We start from the raw sequence: 14,730 nt of genomic DNA, 5'->3' as shown, positions 1-14,730 counted from the left end.
CATTATCATAATTTGTAACTAGAAAGTTGTCAGTCACTTGTTTGGCAAAAGGTGGTCAGAATGGTTGACTTGTATTTGTGCTGGCTGAGTTTGAATCCCACGGCGGGTACTAACTTCCAGGAGCGTGAAGTCTATGACTGTGCCCTAAGAAAATAAATTCTGATCAAGTCTTCTTCTTTTCTTGGGGCACGAACTCCATAGAGTGCACGCCACTTCTGACTTCCCTAGATAAAGTTAGCTGATATGCAGTATGTTCTTTTTGATTAAATTGTAATATTTTGTTTTATTAGATTCATTAAGGTCAATAGGCCCTGTCACACATTCACTTCCAAGTATATGTGTGGCAAAGCCTTGTGTAAATCATTCAAGAATTGCAGTAATTGGAATCGGTTGGTTAGGAGTTCTGCTGTTAATATGAACTGTACAATATGCTTCCTTGTGACGGTTGTGTTGTGATGTGGTATCTCATGTACCGATGTTAGGTGTTGTCCTGTCAAGTGTTGTGGAGGTGTTCATTGTCCAGAGGCCAACAGTCATGTCACCATTATTTCCTTTCATAATCAAGCTTCTTTAGTTGCCATTTTGATTTGCAAAGAAGCCGCAGCAAGGTAGAGTCTAGCTTCACCACTAGCCATTACCCGCTGGAGTCAGTGCACTGGCCACGCGTGCGGTGCGCGCTACTGTGGCTTGGCATGCTTCAGCCGCCCTAGCTGTGCCGCTGGACGAACTTGCCTCGCATTCCGTTATGTAAATATTTATTTAGTTTTTTTGTTTTCTTTTTTTCTTTCCAACCCGTCCACTCGGCGCATCTCGTCATCTCGTCAATCTCGTCCAAACTCAAGCAGGCCGGAGGATTCTTCTTCGGGTCCGGCAGGAAAGAGAAGACTCCTAAAGAACCCAAGTCGCCCAAGGAGCCCAAGTCCCCCAAGGAGTCCAAGGACGCCAAGGAGAAAGACAAGAAACAAACCAAAGACCCCAAGTCCAAGTCGAAGACTGCTCTTCTCGATACGTCCAACGATAGCTCCAACTTAGACAGCTCTCTGGAAAGGAGCCCGGCCAAGGGAGACGGGGACAAACCGAGCTTCACCAAGCCGTATGACTACACCGAGTCTGATCCCAACAAGAGCCCCACCAGGAAACCATTTGTGCAGGGAGGATTCAGCTACGACAAGGAACCCAAGAGAGACAGCCAGAGCTCGCCCGATGAGCAGCAGAGCCCCAACACCCGTAGGGCCACCGGCCTCGCCTTTAACTATGCTCCCGGCGAGGATAAAAAGGTAGTGGAAAGCGCGGAGAAGAGAAAGACTCAACCTGATGATGCTAAGAATAAACAACCTCTCAAGACTCCCGGCTTAGATTACGTGGAGTCTGCTGTGCGCAAGGAGCAAGCCAAGGTTCCCGAAGTGGCCAAGAACGCCCCTCCCGCATATGATCCTTCTTCTGCCTTCCTGGAAGGAGAGAGACTTCAACATGAGCCCGCTCCGGTGTTTGTGCCTGTTGCTGGAGTCAAATCCGGAACAGAGGTTCAAGTCATGGTCGTTACAGCCAAATACGATCCCAAAACAAAGAAGCTGGACCTCGTCCATGGCACCGTGCATCACAGTGTGGGAGTCGTCAACAATGCCAACGGTCATATAGATACCGATTACGGTGTGGTCAATCCCAAGAATGGAATGATCACCGTCACAGATGTCAGCTCCGGTAAGACAGAAAATAAGCAAGGACAAGTAGACCCCAAGACGGGGCACATCATCCTTGCTCCGGGGGCCATTGATCCCAAGACCGGAAAGCAAGATGCCTCCCTCGGACAGCAGTTCATCTTCGCTGGGAAGAACGACCCCATTCTGAAGATTGTGACCATTACGGCTAAGCTGAATCCCAACACCAAGCAGCTTAACACCACCAACGGAAAGATGGACCACTCCACTGGACTGTTGGATACGGAGAGCGGGCAGATTGTCACCAAGTACGGACTCATTGATCCCAACACTGGCAAGATAGTGTCTACCGATTACAAGACCGGAAAACAGGAGGTCAGGCAAGGACAGCTGGACAGGAAGACAGGGCAGATTCTCCTGACCTCCAATGTGGTGGACCCACAGACAGGAAAGGTCGATAATTCCCTCGGACAACAGTTTGTCATTGCTGGAGAACATGACGGCATCGTTAATATTCTCTCGCTCATCGGTAAGCTAGACCCTAATACTAGAAAGCCAGAGGCTGTCTCTAGCTATGTGGATAGCTCGGTTGGTATTCAACAGGCCTCCAATGGTCTTATTCAGACCAAATATGGTCTCGTGGACCCCAAGAGTGGCATCATCCTTTGCACGGATCCCAAGACCGGCAAACAGGAGGTGAAGAAGGCAGAGATTGACTCCAAGACAGGTCAGATCTTCATCTCATCCGGCGTAGTCAACCCCAAGACTGGCAAACCAGATCCAGCCCTGGGCCAGCAGATTATCATCTCTGGTGAACACGACACCATCGTCAAGATAGTAACCATCACAGCCAAGTTTGACCCGAGAACACGCCAACTGGACTTGACCAAGAGCGATATCGAGGAAACACCTGGAGTACTACAGAAGTCCAATGGATTCATCATCTCCAAATATGGTCTGATTGATCCCAAGAGTGGACAGATCCACTGCACAGATCCCAAGACAGGAATGAAGGAGGTGAAGCAAGCTAATGTTGACCCTAAGACAGGTCATTTGATCCTCACCTCCAGTGTGGTTGACCCCAAGACAGGCAACAAGAACCCCACTCTCGGTCAACAGTTCATCATCGCCAAAGAGAATGATGCGGTCATCAAGATCTTCACCATCACCGCCAAGATGGACCCTAAAACTAAACAGATTGATTATCTCAATGGTAAGGTGGAAGCCACCCCCGCTGTTCTCAACAAGGAGACAGGACTGGTCAGCTCCAAATACGGTGTCATTGATCCCAAGACTGGACAGATCACAACAGTGGACCCTGCCACAGGTAAAACTGAGACCAAGTCCGGACAGGTTGATCCAAAGACTGGACAAATTCTTATTTCGTCGGGAGTCGTGGACCCTGAGACTGGCAAAGTCGATCCTACTCTGGGACAGAAGATTATTGTGGGAGAAGAGAATGATGTTATCCTGAAGATTGTGACAATCACGGCTAGAATCGACCCCAAGACTAAGCTGGTGGATCCTACCACAGTAAGCACGGAAACCAGCCCGGCTTTACAGCATGCTGACGGACACATCCTCACCAAGTACGGACTTATCGAGCCGGAGACCAGCCACATTGTTAGCACTGACCCCAAGTCAGGCAAACAGGACACAAGAAAGTGCCACATCGAACCCTCAACTGGTCAGATCACTATCAACCAAGGTGTTGTGGATCCTCACACCGGAAAACCAGACTCTGCTCTAACACAGCACATGATCATTGCCAACGAGAGCCAACCCGTTGTAACCATCACCATTATCACCTGCAGGATTGACCCTAAATCCAAACAGATTGATCCCTCTACCGGAAAGTCTGAGACCATTACCGGAATACTGGTTCCTGAAACCAACCAAGTCATTAGCCAGAATGGTGTCATCGATCTGAGCACCGGAGAGGTTATTGTGACCGATCCTAAGACTGGAAAGCAGAGTGTGAAGCCTGGAAAGGTGGATGAGAAGTCAGGTCAAGTTGTGGTCTCCCAAGGTGTGGTGGACCCCAAGACTGGCAAGGTGGACCCCAACCTGGCGCAGATCTACAGCGTGGAGATCCAGGAGCATGTGGAGAGGGCGGTGGCTCCTTCATCAACCCCCGCCAGCCCTGTCAAGCCTGCTTCTCCGATTGGCATTCCTGTTGCCCAGCCGGTGGTACCCACCTCTGTTGGCAGGATGTCCCCTGAGAAGGTATCGCATATTCCTGTCGCAGGAGGCGTTGTTGCCCCTGCCGCCCCCGTTGTACCCAAAGAACCCGCCAAGAAGAAGATCGTCAAGATCATGGTCATCATCACCAGAATCGACCCCAAGACCAAGAAGGCCGATCCTAACAACTCCGAAGTTGAACATTCTACTGGCGTTCTTGACCCGAACACTGGCTTGATTGAATCTAAGTACGGAGTTATCGACTCTAAGAGCGGAGGCCTTGTGGTCACCGACCCCACCTCTGGGCAGAAGGTCGCCAAGGAGGGGCATGTGGAACCCTCTACCGGCCAAATCATCATCAGCTCGGGAGTCATCGACCCCAAGACCAACAAGATCGACCCCAACGTGGGACACATCTTCAGCGTGGCCAAGCAAGATGATCCCATTGTGGAGATCACCACCATCATTGCCAAGATTGACTCCAACACGGGAAAACTTGACACTGCCAACGGTCAAATTGAGCATTCCAAGGGCAAAGTGGACGTGGAAGCTGGCCACATCTCCACCAAGTATGGAGTCATCGATCCCACCAACGGAGTCATCTTCGTGGCAGATGCTTCGGGACACGATACTCAGAAACCTATTCACGTGGATGAAACCACCGGCCAGGTGCTCATCACCGGAGTCGTGGACCCTAAGACCGGCAAGGTCGACCCCTCCCTGGGTCAACTGATTTCCATCGGAACTCAAATTGATCCCATCGTGGAGGTCATCACCGTAGTGGGCAAGGTGGACGCTAAGAAGGGACTCATCGAGGCCAAGAACAGCCACGTGGAGAGCTGCACGGGACAACTCAACCCCGAAACCAACAAGATCGACACCAAGTACGGGCAGATCGATCTGGTTAAGGGAACCATCACCTACTTGGACCCCAAGAGCGGCAAGCTGGAGACCAAGGACGTCAAGGTAGACCCCGTCACTGGCCAGATTCTGCTCAAGTTCGGACAGATCAATCCCAAGTCTGGAAAGCCCGACAAGGATATTGGCAGACTCATCTCCATCAGGATCATCCAGAACAGAGTACACCCCATCAGCGGGAAACCCATTGTGGCCAACGAGCCCAAGAACATCAAGGTCGATCCCAAAACTAATCAAATCTGGGCTCCAGGACCCAAGGACGCTTCCTCTGGAGAAACCATCTACACCACTGGTCTCATCGATCCTAAGACCGGTTACATCATCACCATCTACGGTTATTTGGATGCCAAAACTGGCCTCATCGTAAAGCAGACCGAGATCGATCCCACTGTCACCAAAATTGACCCCACTACCGGACAAATCTATTCAGCCACCGGACAGACAGACGAGAACAACGAACCTTTATTCTCCGCTTCCCAGATTGACCCTGCTACCGGAGAGATCTACACCAAGGTGGGCAGAATCGACGCCAGGACGGGCCGCCTCATCATCATCCGAGTGTTCATCATTACTCAAAGAGACGACAGTGGCAAGATTAAGGAAATCGATCCTAAAGATTGCTCCATCGACGAGAAGACCGGCAGAATCCATAATGTTACATCCAAGACTGTTTACGTTTACCAAATGGTGGACCCCATCACCGGAGAAACCATCGAGGTGGACCCGGATGATCCACGACTCATGGGAGCCAGAACCACTGTGACGCAGACCATCTCGCTATCCGGAAAGATCGACCCGGTGACCGGAAGAGTGAAGACCGAGTACGGCGATATCGACCCCGACACGGGAGACATTGAACCTGGCACAGCCGTCAGAGATCCCGTGACCGGCCAGCTCATCCTCCACTACTCCCAGATCGACCCCACACACTTCGACGACAAGAGCTGCAACTATAGCATCGAGAAAGAAACGCAAGACCTCCCCGCCACCTTTGACATCCAGAAGATCAACACAACCAAGTTCTCGACGTTCGGCAAAGGGGAGTCACCTTCCGGGTCCCCGCCGCGGGAAGAAGAATCCCGCACCGTGTCCCCCACCTCCAAGATCCCCGTGTCCAAGCAGCCCAAGGGAAAGCCCGTCCCCACCGTGGTGAAGACGACCACCAAGCAGCTGCTGACGAGGAACCAGGAGGGCCTGACGCACAACGTGCACGAGGAGGTAGAGAACCTGGGCACCGGGGAAGTCACCTTCTCCACGCAGACCAACAAGGTACCCCCTCCCCCACCCGTGCTTTTATTATTTCTTACATTCAATTACTATTCTTTTCATTTTGAGTTACTTTTATTTTGTTCATGTTTGGTTTGTAGTTGCATGATCTGCTGTGTCGTCCGTCTTAAATAATAATTATTATCATTGTTTAGTGTAGAATGCCCCGATGTTGTTGTATCATAATATATGTTGTTTGAAACTAGTCAATTGTAAAAGTATCCCATTAAATAGTTGATTCCGTGCACGTGTACTAGATTTCTAGTTAATGGTTGTTTTTCTGTTCCCCTATCTTTCCTAATATTGCGCTTGGCTGATCTCGGTCGCTGGCTTGACGCGTATCCGTAGGCGGAGGCTTTGGAGCCCACTTTGGACGTGTCGGGCAAGTCGCCGTACATAACGGCGCGCGCCGTGACCACCAGAACGGCCACCACGCACGAGGACCTAGGCACCAATGCCAAGACGCAGCAGCTGGAGGAGAAGACCGTGGCGCACTCCATGACCTCGTCGGCCACCAGGCAGGAGCAGCGAGTGGTCACTCAGGAGGTCAAGACCACTGTGCTCACCGGGGATCAGGTACGACCGGCTTCAGCTTACCCTACCCATAGAGAACGGCCAGCTATAAATGCATCCTCTTGTCACACAACTTGGTGCTAATACATGCATTTCTCAGCGGGAAAAGATATGTATTGTTTATTTGAAAAACACCGGAACGTGTGGTGTTTTTTAAATAATTGTATTGCTCCAAATGTCCAAGCGACTTCCTTCCAAATCCCTTTTACTTTTGTTAACTTACTAAAAGTTTTTCTTATTTCGTTTCTTTGAGTTTGTTTGCAACGAGAATGAAAACACTGAATAATAATTATTTAACTCTTACAAGACGGAGTTTTTATGATCAAATGCCAATAAGTCATTGGAAAGCAGTGTGTTTAATCCCATTTTAATTTCATGCAGCGTTTGTTGAAAGTACATACATATCCAAATATGTACTCCTTTATGAGAGGTAATCGTAAATTAAATTGTTTGAAGTATCAACATCAACAAGCGCTGCATTTTTTTATAATTTAATTCTTCTCCACTGGCATTTTGTTGATTATTATTTTCTAAGCATGAAGCTATCTGTCACCGGCTGCTGAAAACCCCTTTAGAGCATGATTCAACACACCACATAATGCTAGTACAGTGAAACCCTTATATAAGCTCCCCTCGTAAGAAGTTTACCCTGTTAAGAAGTCATTTTAGAGCGGTCCTTTGAAAATCGTGTTAAAGTATGTGTATTGTTTGCGTTGAGTCACTTTATACCGACATGTTGACGCAGGTCTGCACGATACATTGATAAATGTGTAGAATTCAATGTTTTGTGTTTCCACAATAATTACTGATATATTTTTGGTGTATTTAATTTTGATTACACCAAACCATTTCTGTGCTGTATTTGTTTAAAATACAATTAATTCTGTGTCTGCTGAAAAATATGCAGCAATTATTTGTTAACGCTATTTTTGGAAATTTACTGCCACATTTCTGGAAATTAAACACTGTGGCTCACAGAGTTAAAACTATCGATAGACAAAACAGTTATCACCAGTTATTATTGGTGACAGACTTTTTGAGCTGACAAATCCTAGATTAGAATAAATATTGAATGTGGAATAACACATAAGATGGGTAGAGGGATTCCCACCCAGGCGTTGCGGATTCAATCCTCTGGTAGTATATAGTAGGAGGATTGTCTGTTTAAAAATGAAGCTTTAAGGTTTGTGACTAGATAAAATTAAACATTTCAGCACAAAACTATTTAAGCTGAAATGCTGTGGATGAAATCATGTCTACACAATAACTTGTCTGTGAAGTTGAGGGCGTTGCTAATGTCGATTGAGGGCTAACAGTTAATTTGTTATTACTCTGTTCTTCTCTTGGCCACCTGCGTAAATAATTTCCATATTCAAAATTAAATCTGTAGTTTGTTTGTTTGCCTTGGAATCTCTTATTTCTAAGCCCCGGTGACAAAATTTCATGCCCTTGGTTTTGTTTGGCTATGTTATGTTATGTTATGCCTTGCCATGGTCCTAACCTTTGCGCGACGACAGTTTGCGCGGCGCGGCTCCGTGGGTTCGGCCAGCAGTGGAGACTCCGGGACGCCCATCGACTTTGACGACGACAGCGGCGCCCGCTACGACGAGTACGCCCAGCAGTTCCGGGTGAGTTGTTGTGACAACGGACAGTTGTGACCACGCACGGTTGTGTGCTGTGACAATTATCATTGCAGGGAATAATTCAATTCTGTTGATACAGTTATTATATACTGTATACTGATGCCATAGTCCCACTGACTCCGGTACTTGGTACTCGTGTGCGCTGTTCACATTGTGACTTGCAGATTGGAATTCAATGTAAATTGTAAAATCATCACAGAATCTTTCTGAAAATGTTCCTCTGTATTCCTGTTGATATTTTGTTTGATATTATTTGTGTGATGCATTAAATGTTTTCATAACCAAATATTTCAGGAATAAAGCAACCATCGACCAAAGACAAAGTGAAAAGGTTACAACATTTGAATAATGCATTTAGTTTGACTGCAAAACTGCGGAACTGACTAGTAATCTAAGTAGTAATTTTTAGTAGCAACTTATTTGATTGAATTTGCATGCTCTTGTAGAATTAAAATGACTCATAATCTCATTTGGATTAAAAATATACTTTTACTTGTGCTTATGTGAGATTTTAAAATCGGATGTGATGTGTAAAGATAATTATTCAGATCCAGACAAACGATAAAGTAGACAATCTATATGACATGTAATTATTTTAGTCTAGAGAGTGTAGCCCAAGTGTGTCAGCCCTGGGGGTCAGTGTGTCCAGGAGTGACGGAAGTATAAATCCATCTCTCCCAATATGATGCAAGGCGATGGATCGAGAGAGTCCAGCTGGAGAGGTCAAACCCCCCTCAACTGGCCTCTCTCTGCTGGTGGGCAGATCTGGACACACCTCACCCCCCGAATCTGGACACCCTTGCTAAGTCACTCGGGGTGACCTATGGCAGAAGTCTCGGTCGCCCAATGAATGCTTCCCGTGGCGGGAGTGAATGTACCCGCCTCGCAAATAGCACATCTCTCTAGCAGAACTCCAAATCATTTCTCCTTACCTTTGTCTGAACTTTCGTCATTCAAAAACTTTTATAGAAGAGACTTAACCTCTCAGAAAAAGACTTTTATTTACTTTGTGTTCCTTTGCGAACTGTCAAAACGTGAAAATTTTTGTGTTATTCACGAGTTTTGTTAAAAGCTTCATAACTCACGTTTTGGGAAACGTAGCCTCATTCTAAAAAATGTTTTGGAAAGATTATGAAATTCACTATCGTATTGTTTTGTTATACGTAAATATTTGCGTTTCTAAATATACATTTTCTGAAAACGTCAAAAATATGTAAAAATCGCTGACCATTATTTCAAAGCTGTGAAAAATGTACTTTTTTCTGAGTATCATAAAGAAATAACACTTTATATATTGAAGAAATATAATTAAAAACTATTAGTCACCTCAAAATATTAACCGTCCAAACTAAAATATTTTTAATAAATTATTTAGAAACGCAATAAATTATGAACGAACAAGATGACAGATCCAATCGACTTAGATAATGCACCTCTACATTCCATAGATATTCTTGAATACAGACGCGTAGCGTTATTCATTATCGATACTCTGTTTTTTAAATCATGGCAATCCGTATACTAGTGATGGAAATAAATCGATTTTTGTAAAATCTCGCGCGTTTACGTGAAAAGACGTTTTAATGTCTTGACCGCTATTATCATATTTACGTCTTTTGACGTTCTAATGTTCTGAGTGGTTAAACGCCCTGTGATTGGTCAGCGGGTTCTGACAGAATTTACGCCACCTCACTGGTTGGTCGGCCGCATACTTTGAATGCGGAAAATATTTTTGCGAAGTTGCGTGCTTTTTGGAAATCTATATTTAAATTGGAATTTGTTGATTTCATACCGTCCCGAGTGGGATTTACCTTACTGTTAACCGACAAAACCGAGGTACGAATGACATCGCGTGTACTCTGTCAGATTTCAATCGTTTTGGCGGGTTTTGAACAATGCAAACTATGAAAATTATTTTAACTATGAAATCGACACCAATGTAAAAGTTTTGTGCCTACCCAAAAGGAATGTGTTTTATAAATATCGAATTCTTTCAAAATTATGGACTTTTCGAGATAAAATGTCGCGTTTTTTTTTTTACATTTTCATGTTTGATATTAAAAATTATTTTTTTAGAAATATCAATATTTATTTCAAATACAAACATTTCAAAGATAATTTTTATCTATTTTCTAAAATTGTATTTCTTTTTACTACACCTTAAAAAATAAGCAATATGCACATTTTATATACATCGGGAGGATTCGGAAATTCCATGAAGTTTCACCATGTCCTCGTCAGTCGTGAAGTCAGAAACTTAGTAAAAGTAAACAGGACAGTCTGGTCATATCAATGTGTAGGTGATAGTGCGGATGAATGCTTGTATGATGAGTTGCATGGAATGCAGTAGTAACCTTGTGGGGTGTTTGTCCCAGGACGCGGACGGCATGCAGGTGTTGGAGAGCCGCGTGTACCAGGCGGCAGGACACGGCACAGGGCCACCACCCTTCAGCTCGCTGCTCACCTCCCAGGCCAGGAGTGTACGTAGCAAGTTTTATTGCATGTTTACAATCATATCTTGTTAATTTAAAACATTTGAAAATTATGTACGTACAAACCCCCTTACTAATAAACTAATAACAATAGATTAGCCTTCTCGTACCTAATTTCAATCTAAAAATAACACCGCCTAAGAGCTATTTCACAATACAACTCCTCATCCAATTCCCAGATATAAATGCAAGTTCCCTACAGTATAAAACAGAGCATAAAGTTATCCAAAAAATCCCATGATGTAATTTGTTCATTTACTGGCCAACAGCAAGCCCGAAAAAAATCGCATCATAATATATAGAGATGAAGTTCACAACCCAATCGATTTAGATAATACTTGGTCGATGTTTACGATACATGATATAATGGTTGTGTAAAATTTGAAACACCTTTATTAGTAAGGCGCAAAGTGTTTGGAATTTCACAGCTAGCCGACACAGTGGTAGCAGAAATGAACATGACTAGTTCTGAATATAGAATATACCATAATTAAAAGAATTCAAAACTAGTCTCTTCAAAAAATCTTAATTTACTCTGGATACATTTTTGAAATTATTTCAACCGCCATGCTAGGGATGTAGGGATGTTATTGTGCAATTTATTGTCAGCTTTTTCCACAAATCTGAACCCCTTTCACAGCCACGACATCTGCAGCGTAAATACGGGGTTTGGTTTGTTTGTTTAATGTATAATATGTGTGTCCGCAGGGCTCGGCTGGAGACGATGATGAGGCGCACCGCGAGGGGGAGATAGTTTCCTCACAGACCATCAGTTCCAAGACCCGCACCGTGGAGACAATCACGGTAACTTTATATTTATTACCAGCCACCCATCTCGCTCCTTTCCTCCCACATTATTTCAGATAATATCTTATCTCTTCTTCCCCTTGTCCTATTCAAGTCGGGTACAGTGGCAACCAGCGCTAATAATATCTTATCTCTTCTTCCCCTTGTCCTATTCAAGTCAGGCACAGTGGCAACTGGCGCTAAGGAGCGTTGGAGCTGCAATCTCCCTAAAGTTTGGTCAATCTAAAAATAATACTTATCAACCAATAACTAAAACTGACGGCAAATAACAGCAATAAAAGTAATACTACACAAATATTAGGTTAAATTCAACCGGCTCGAATTTTCATTCTTTGTATCACATCTAATTCATGTGGTGCGAGTGGATTCCATTAGCCTTTGGAAGGCTCGGTTATGCAGAAATACCCGAATATTATATTTATTTGTTGCGTTGAGATCGCCACTTTAGTTCACAGTTCGCATAATTCAAGCAGGTCGGTGAAAGCGTCAAAATTGCTAAAAAAAAATAATATTAATAATAATAATATAATCTTGCTCAAGGCAGTCCGTGCATTGGGTAAAAAAAATCCATCAGGTGACATTACCACAGTTTACACGACAAAATGGTTAAGTTCACTTGCTGCTTGCTAAAAAAAAACCGATAGATTCTTAAATACTGGCGTTCTTTCCCTGTCCTGGGGAAAAGACAATGTTTTTAGTGCATCACCCATTTTTGTAAGTACAAACTGTCACTGGTGGGGGACCCATCGCTTCGACAAGGCGCTTCCTGTCATCCCTGTCCCTGTCAGCGGCCTCCGTCCAATGCAGGTCCATCACTCCTTGCACGGCACATCCTCAGGAGTTGGTTTCTCCACTTTGTCTGGGACGGTCAACTGGATGTGTCCCTCTAGAATTGCCATCATTATTTTATGTGGAAATAGTCGGTCTTCATACTATTTCAATCATAATCAAATAGATTTGCACAAATAGCGGCTATATGCAATGAATTCAATGCTAATGTAGAAATGAAAGCAGGGCGCCGCTGTGCTTAGATGTGACTTGTAATTACAATATGTTTGTGGTGCCTTGTTTCAGTACAAGACAGAGCGTGACGGAGTGGTGGAGACACGCGTGGAGCAAAAGATCACCATTCAGTCGGACGGAGACCCCATCGACCACGATCGCGCCCTGGCTGAGGCCATTCAGGTAATCATAAAAATATTTTTCTATTTACTCACATGTTCTAATTTGTATTTTATTTTCCCTAATTACATTATAACAAACATTTTAATTTAGTGGGCTAGAGCGTAATAACGTGTCTGCTATGCTAGATAGCTGATTCAACCTTCTTCCTCAGGGATATAGGGTGTAAGTATCCATTACTGGACGATTCAAGCACTTCCTCAGGGATATAGGGTGTAAGTATCCATTACTGGACGATTCAAGCACCTTGGGGACTACCGCAATACATCTGCGCGAAGGTTCGTACTCTGGTACACGTTACTAACATTTAGTGGGCTAGAGCGTAATAACGTGTCTGCTATGCTAGATAGCTGATTCAACCTTCTTCCTCAGGGATATAGGGTGTAAGTATCCATTACTGGACGATTCAAGCACCTTGGGGACTACCGCAATACATCTGCGCGAAGGTTCGTACTCTGGTACACGTTACTAACATTTAGTGGGCTAGAGCGTAATAACGTGTCTGCTATGCTAGATAGCTGATTCAACCTTCTTCCTCAGGGATATAGGGAGTAAGTATCCGATACTGGACGATTCAAGCACCTTGGCGACTACCGCAATACATCTGCGCGGAGGTTCGTACTCTGGTAAACGTTACTAACATTTTTTAAACTCGTCGAAGGCCCCAGTGAATACAAAAAATGACAGCTACAGCAGTTATATACAGAGGCGACTCTGGGGTTCCAGAAGTGGAAGGTCAATGGAAAAAAACGCTGTCACTGGTTATATGTATGTTATATTTATGGCTCTTATACATATATGTGTGAGCGAGGTTATGAAAGATAATTTTGACGTTTCAAGAGGTGGTTCTCATGACTTCAGTAGCGATGTGTACGGGCTGTGCCCGACAAGTTGTTTGCGACATGAATACACATTATCAGTATCGGATACTTGCATATTCCTTTGGAAGAAGAGCCTCAGATGTATCATCTTCACCGGTGACCGGATAAATCATCAAAATGATAATTCATCACATTTTTAAAAAGTCATGTAAGTGATAAAACAAAAACTTTTTTAACTGGGTTAAGTAGGTTAGGTTAGGTTAAAAAAAAAAAAAAATTAATCGTTTTTAATGACTTTATATCACTTTTTAAATGTGTGTTGAATAATCACTGTGTTGAGTTATCATGGAACCATCGTCACCATACACTATTTATCTACTACTGAATGAAGTACTCTAAAAGCTCTTTCCACCTATTCATTTATATACTCTGAATGAAGAACTCTAAAAGCTCTTTCCACCTATTCATTTATCTACTACTGAATGAAGAAATCTAATAGCTCTTTCCACCTATTCATTCTTGAAATGTACTTTGTGATGCAGGAGGCGACAGCCATGAACCCCGACATGACGGTGGAGAAGATTGAGATACAGCAGGGCCAGCAACAGTAGACATCAGGTAATTACAACACACACCGTACAAGTCTGGCACCACCAAGACTCTCTGCCTACCCTTGCGGAGATATCAATCTGTACATGGATAATTGAGCCCTTATGTGGAAAAACAGCGTTAACGAAATAACGCTGTTTTAGTGAAGATCCATATAAAAATGGATCTCACCGCCAGTCCATCCACCACAAACAGACACTCTCCTTTATATATTAGATAGAGCAAAATTATTATTTCAAATAATTGCAAAAGTTGCTTTTAAAACAATAAACAAAAATAATTCTTTAAAGAAAAAAAGTGTTTCAATTTAATTATTAAAGACAATATTAGCGATTTCTAAACGAAACTCTGAAACAGAAAAATCAGAATAGGATGTATGTAATCAGACCGTATGTCACATCTAGGTCCTAGATGTGACCGTATCCTTTTCTGATTTTTCTGTTTCAGAGTTTCGTTTAGAAATCGCTAATATTGTCTTCAATAATTAAAAATTACAATTTGAGGTTTTACTCAATAAAGTTATTCCAAAAATAAATATTCATCCCAGACTTGCAGAAAAGTCAATAGATGTCGCGCATTA

The 14,730-nt window shown here is 43.8% G+C and overlaps 1 protein-coding gene across 5 annotated transcripts in view; it reads left to right on the top strand.

Annotated features, from left to right (window-relative positions):
- The window catches only part of cora (erythrocyte membrane protein band 4.1 like coracle), a 143,229-nt gene that overhangs the window by 124,992 nt on the left and 3,507 nt on the right, over window positions 1-14,730 (top strand). For 2 of the 5 annotated variants that reach the window (XM_089648686.1, XM_089648690.1), the window contains 7 exons: window positions 843-6,026; window positions 6,372-6,599; window positions 8,114-8,224; window positions 10,615-10,719; window positions 11,440-11,535; window positions 12,613-12,723; window positions 14,084-14,159. In XM_089648686.1, the coding sequence (XP_089504812.1) occupies window positions 843-6,026; window positions 6,372-6,599; window positions 8,114-8,224; window positions 10,615-10,719; window positions 11,440-11,535; window positions 12,613-12,723; window positions 14,084-14,152 (5,904 nt within the window). In that variant the 3' untranslated portion in view covers window positions 14,153-14,159. The remainder of the gene's footprint in view (window positions 1-842; window positions 6,027-6,371; window positions 6,600-8,113; window positions 8,225-10,614; window positions 10,720-11,439; window positions 11,536-12,612; window positions 12,724-14,083; window positions 14,160-14,730) is intronic. The other 3 variants (XM_089648687.1, XM_089648688.1, XM_089648689.1) reach the window with 3 other exon arrangements.

The sequence above is a fragment of the Hesperophylax consimilis genome, chromosome 28, assembly GCF_061612785.1.
Source record: "Hesperophylax consimilis isolate HC1 chromosome 28, BYU_Hcon_1.0, whole genome shotgun sequence".
Lineage (NCBI taxonomy): Eukaryota > Metazoa > Arthropoda > Insecta > Trichoptera > Limnephilidae > Hesperophylax > Hesperophylax consimilis.
The sequence above is the reverse complement of the archived record's forward strand: the minus strand, read 5'-3'. Positions and strand labels throughout refer to the sequence as shown.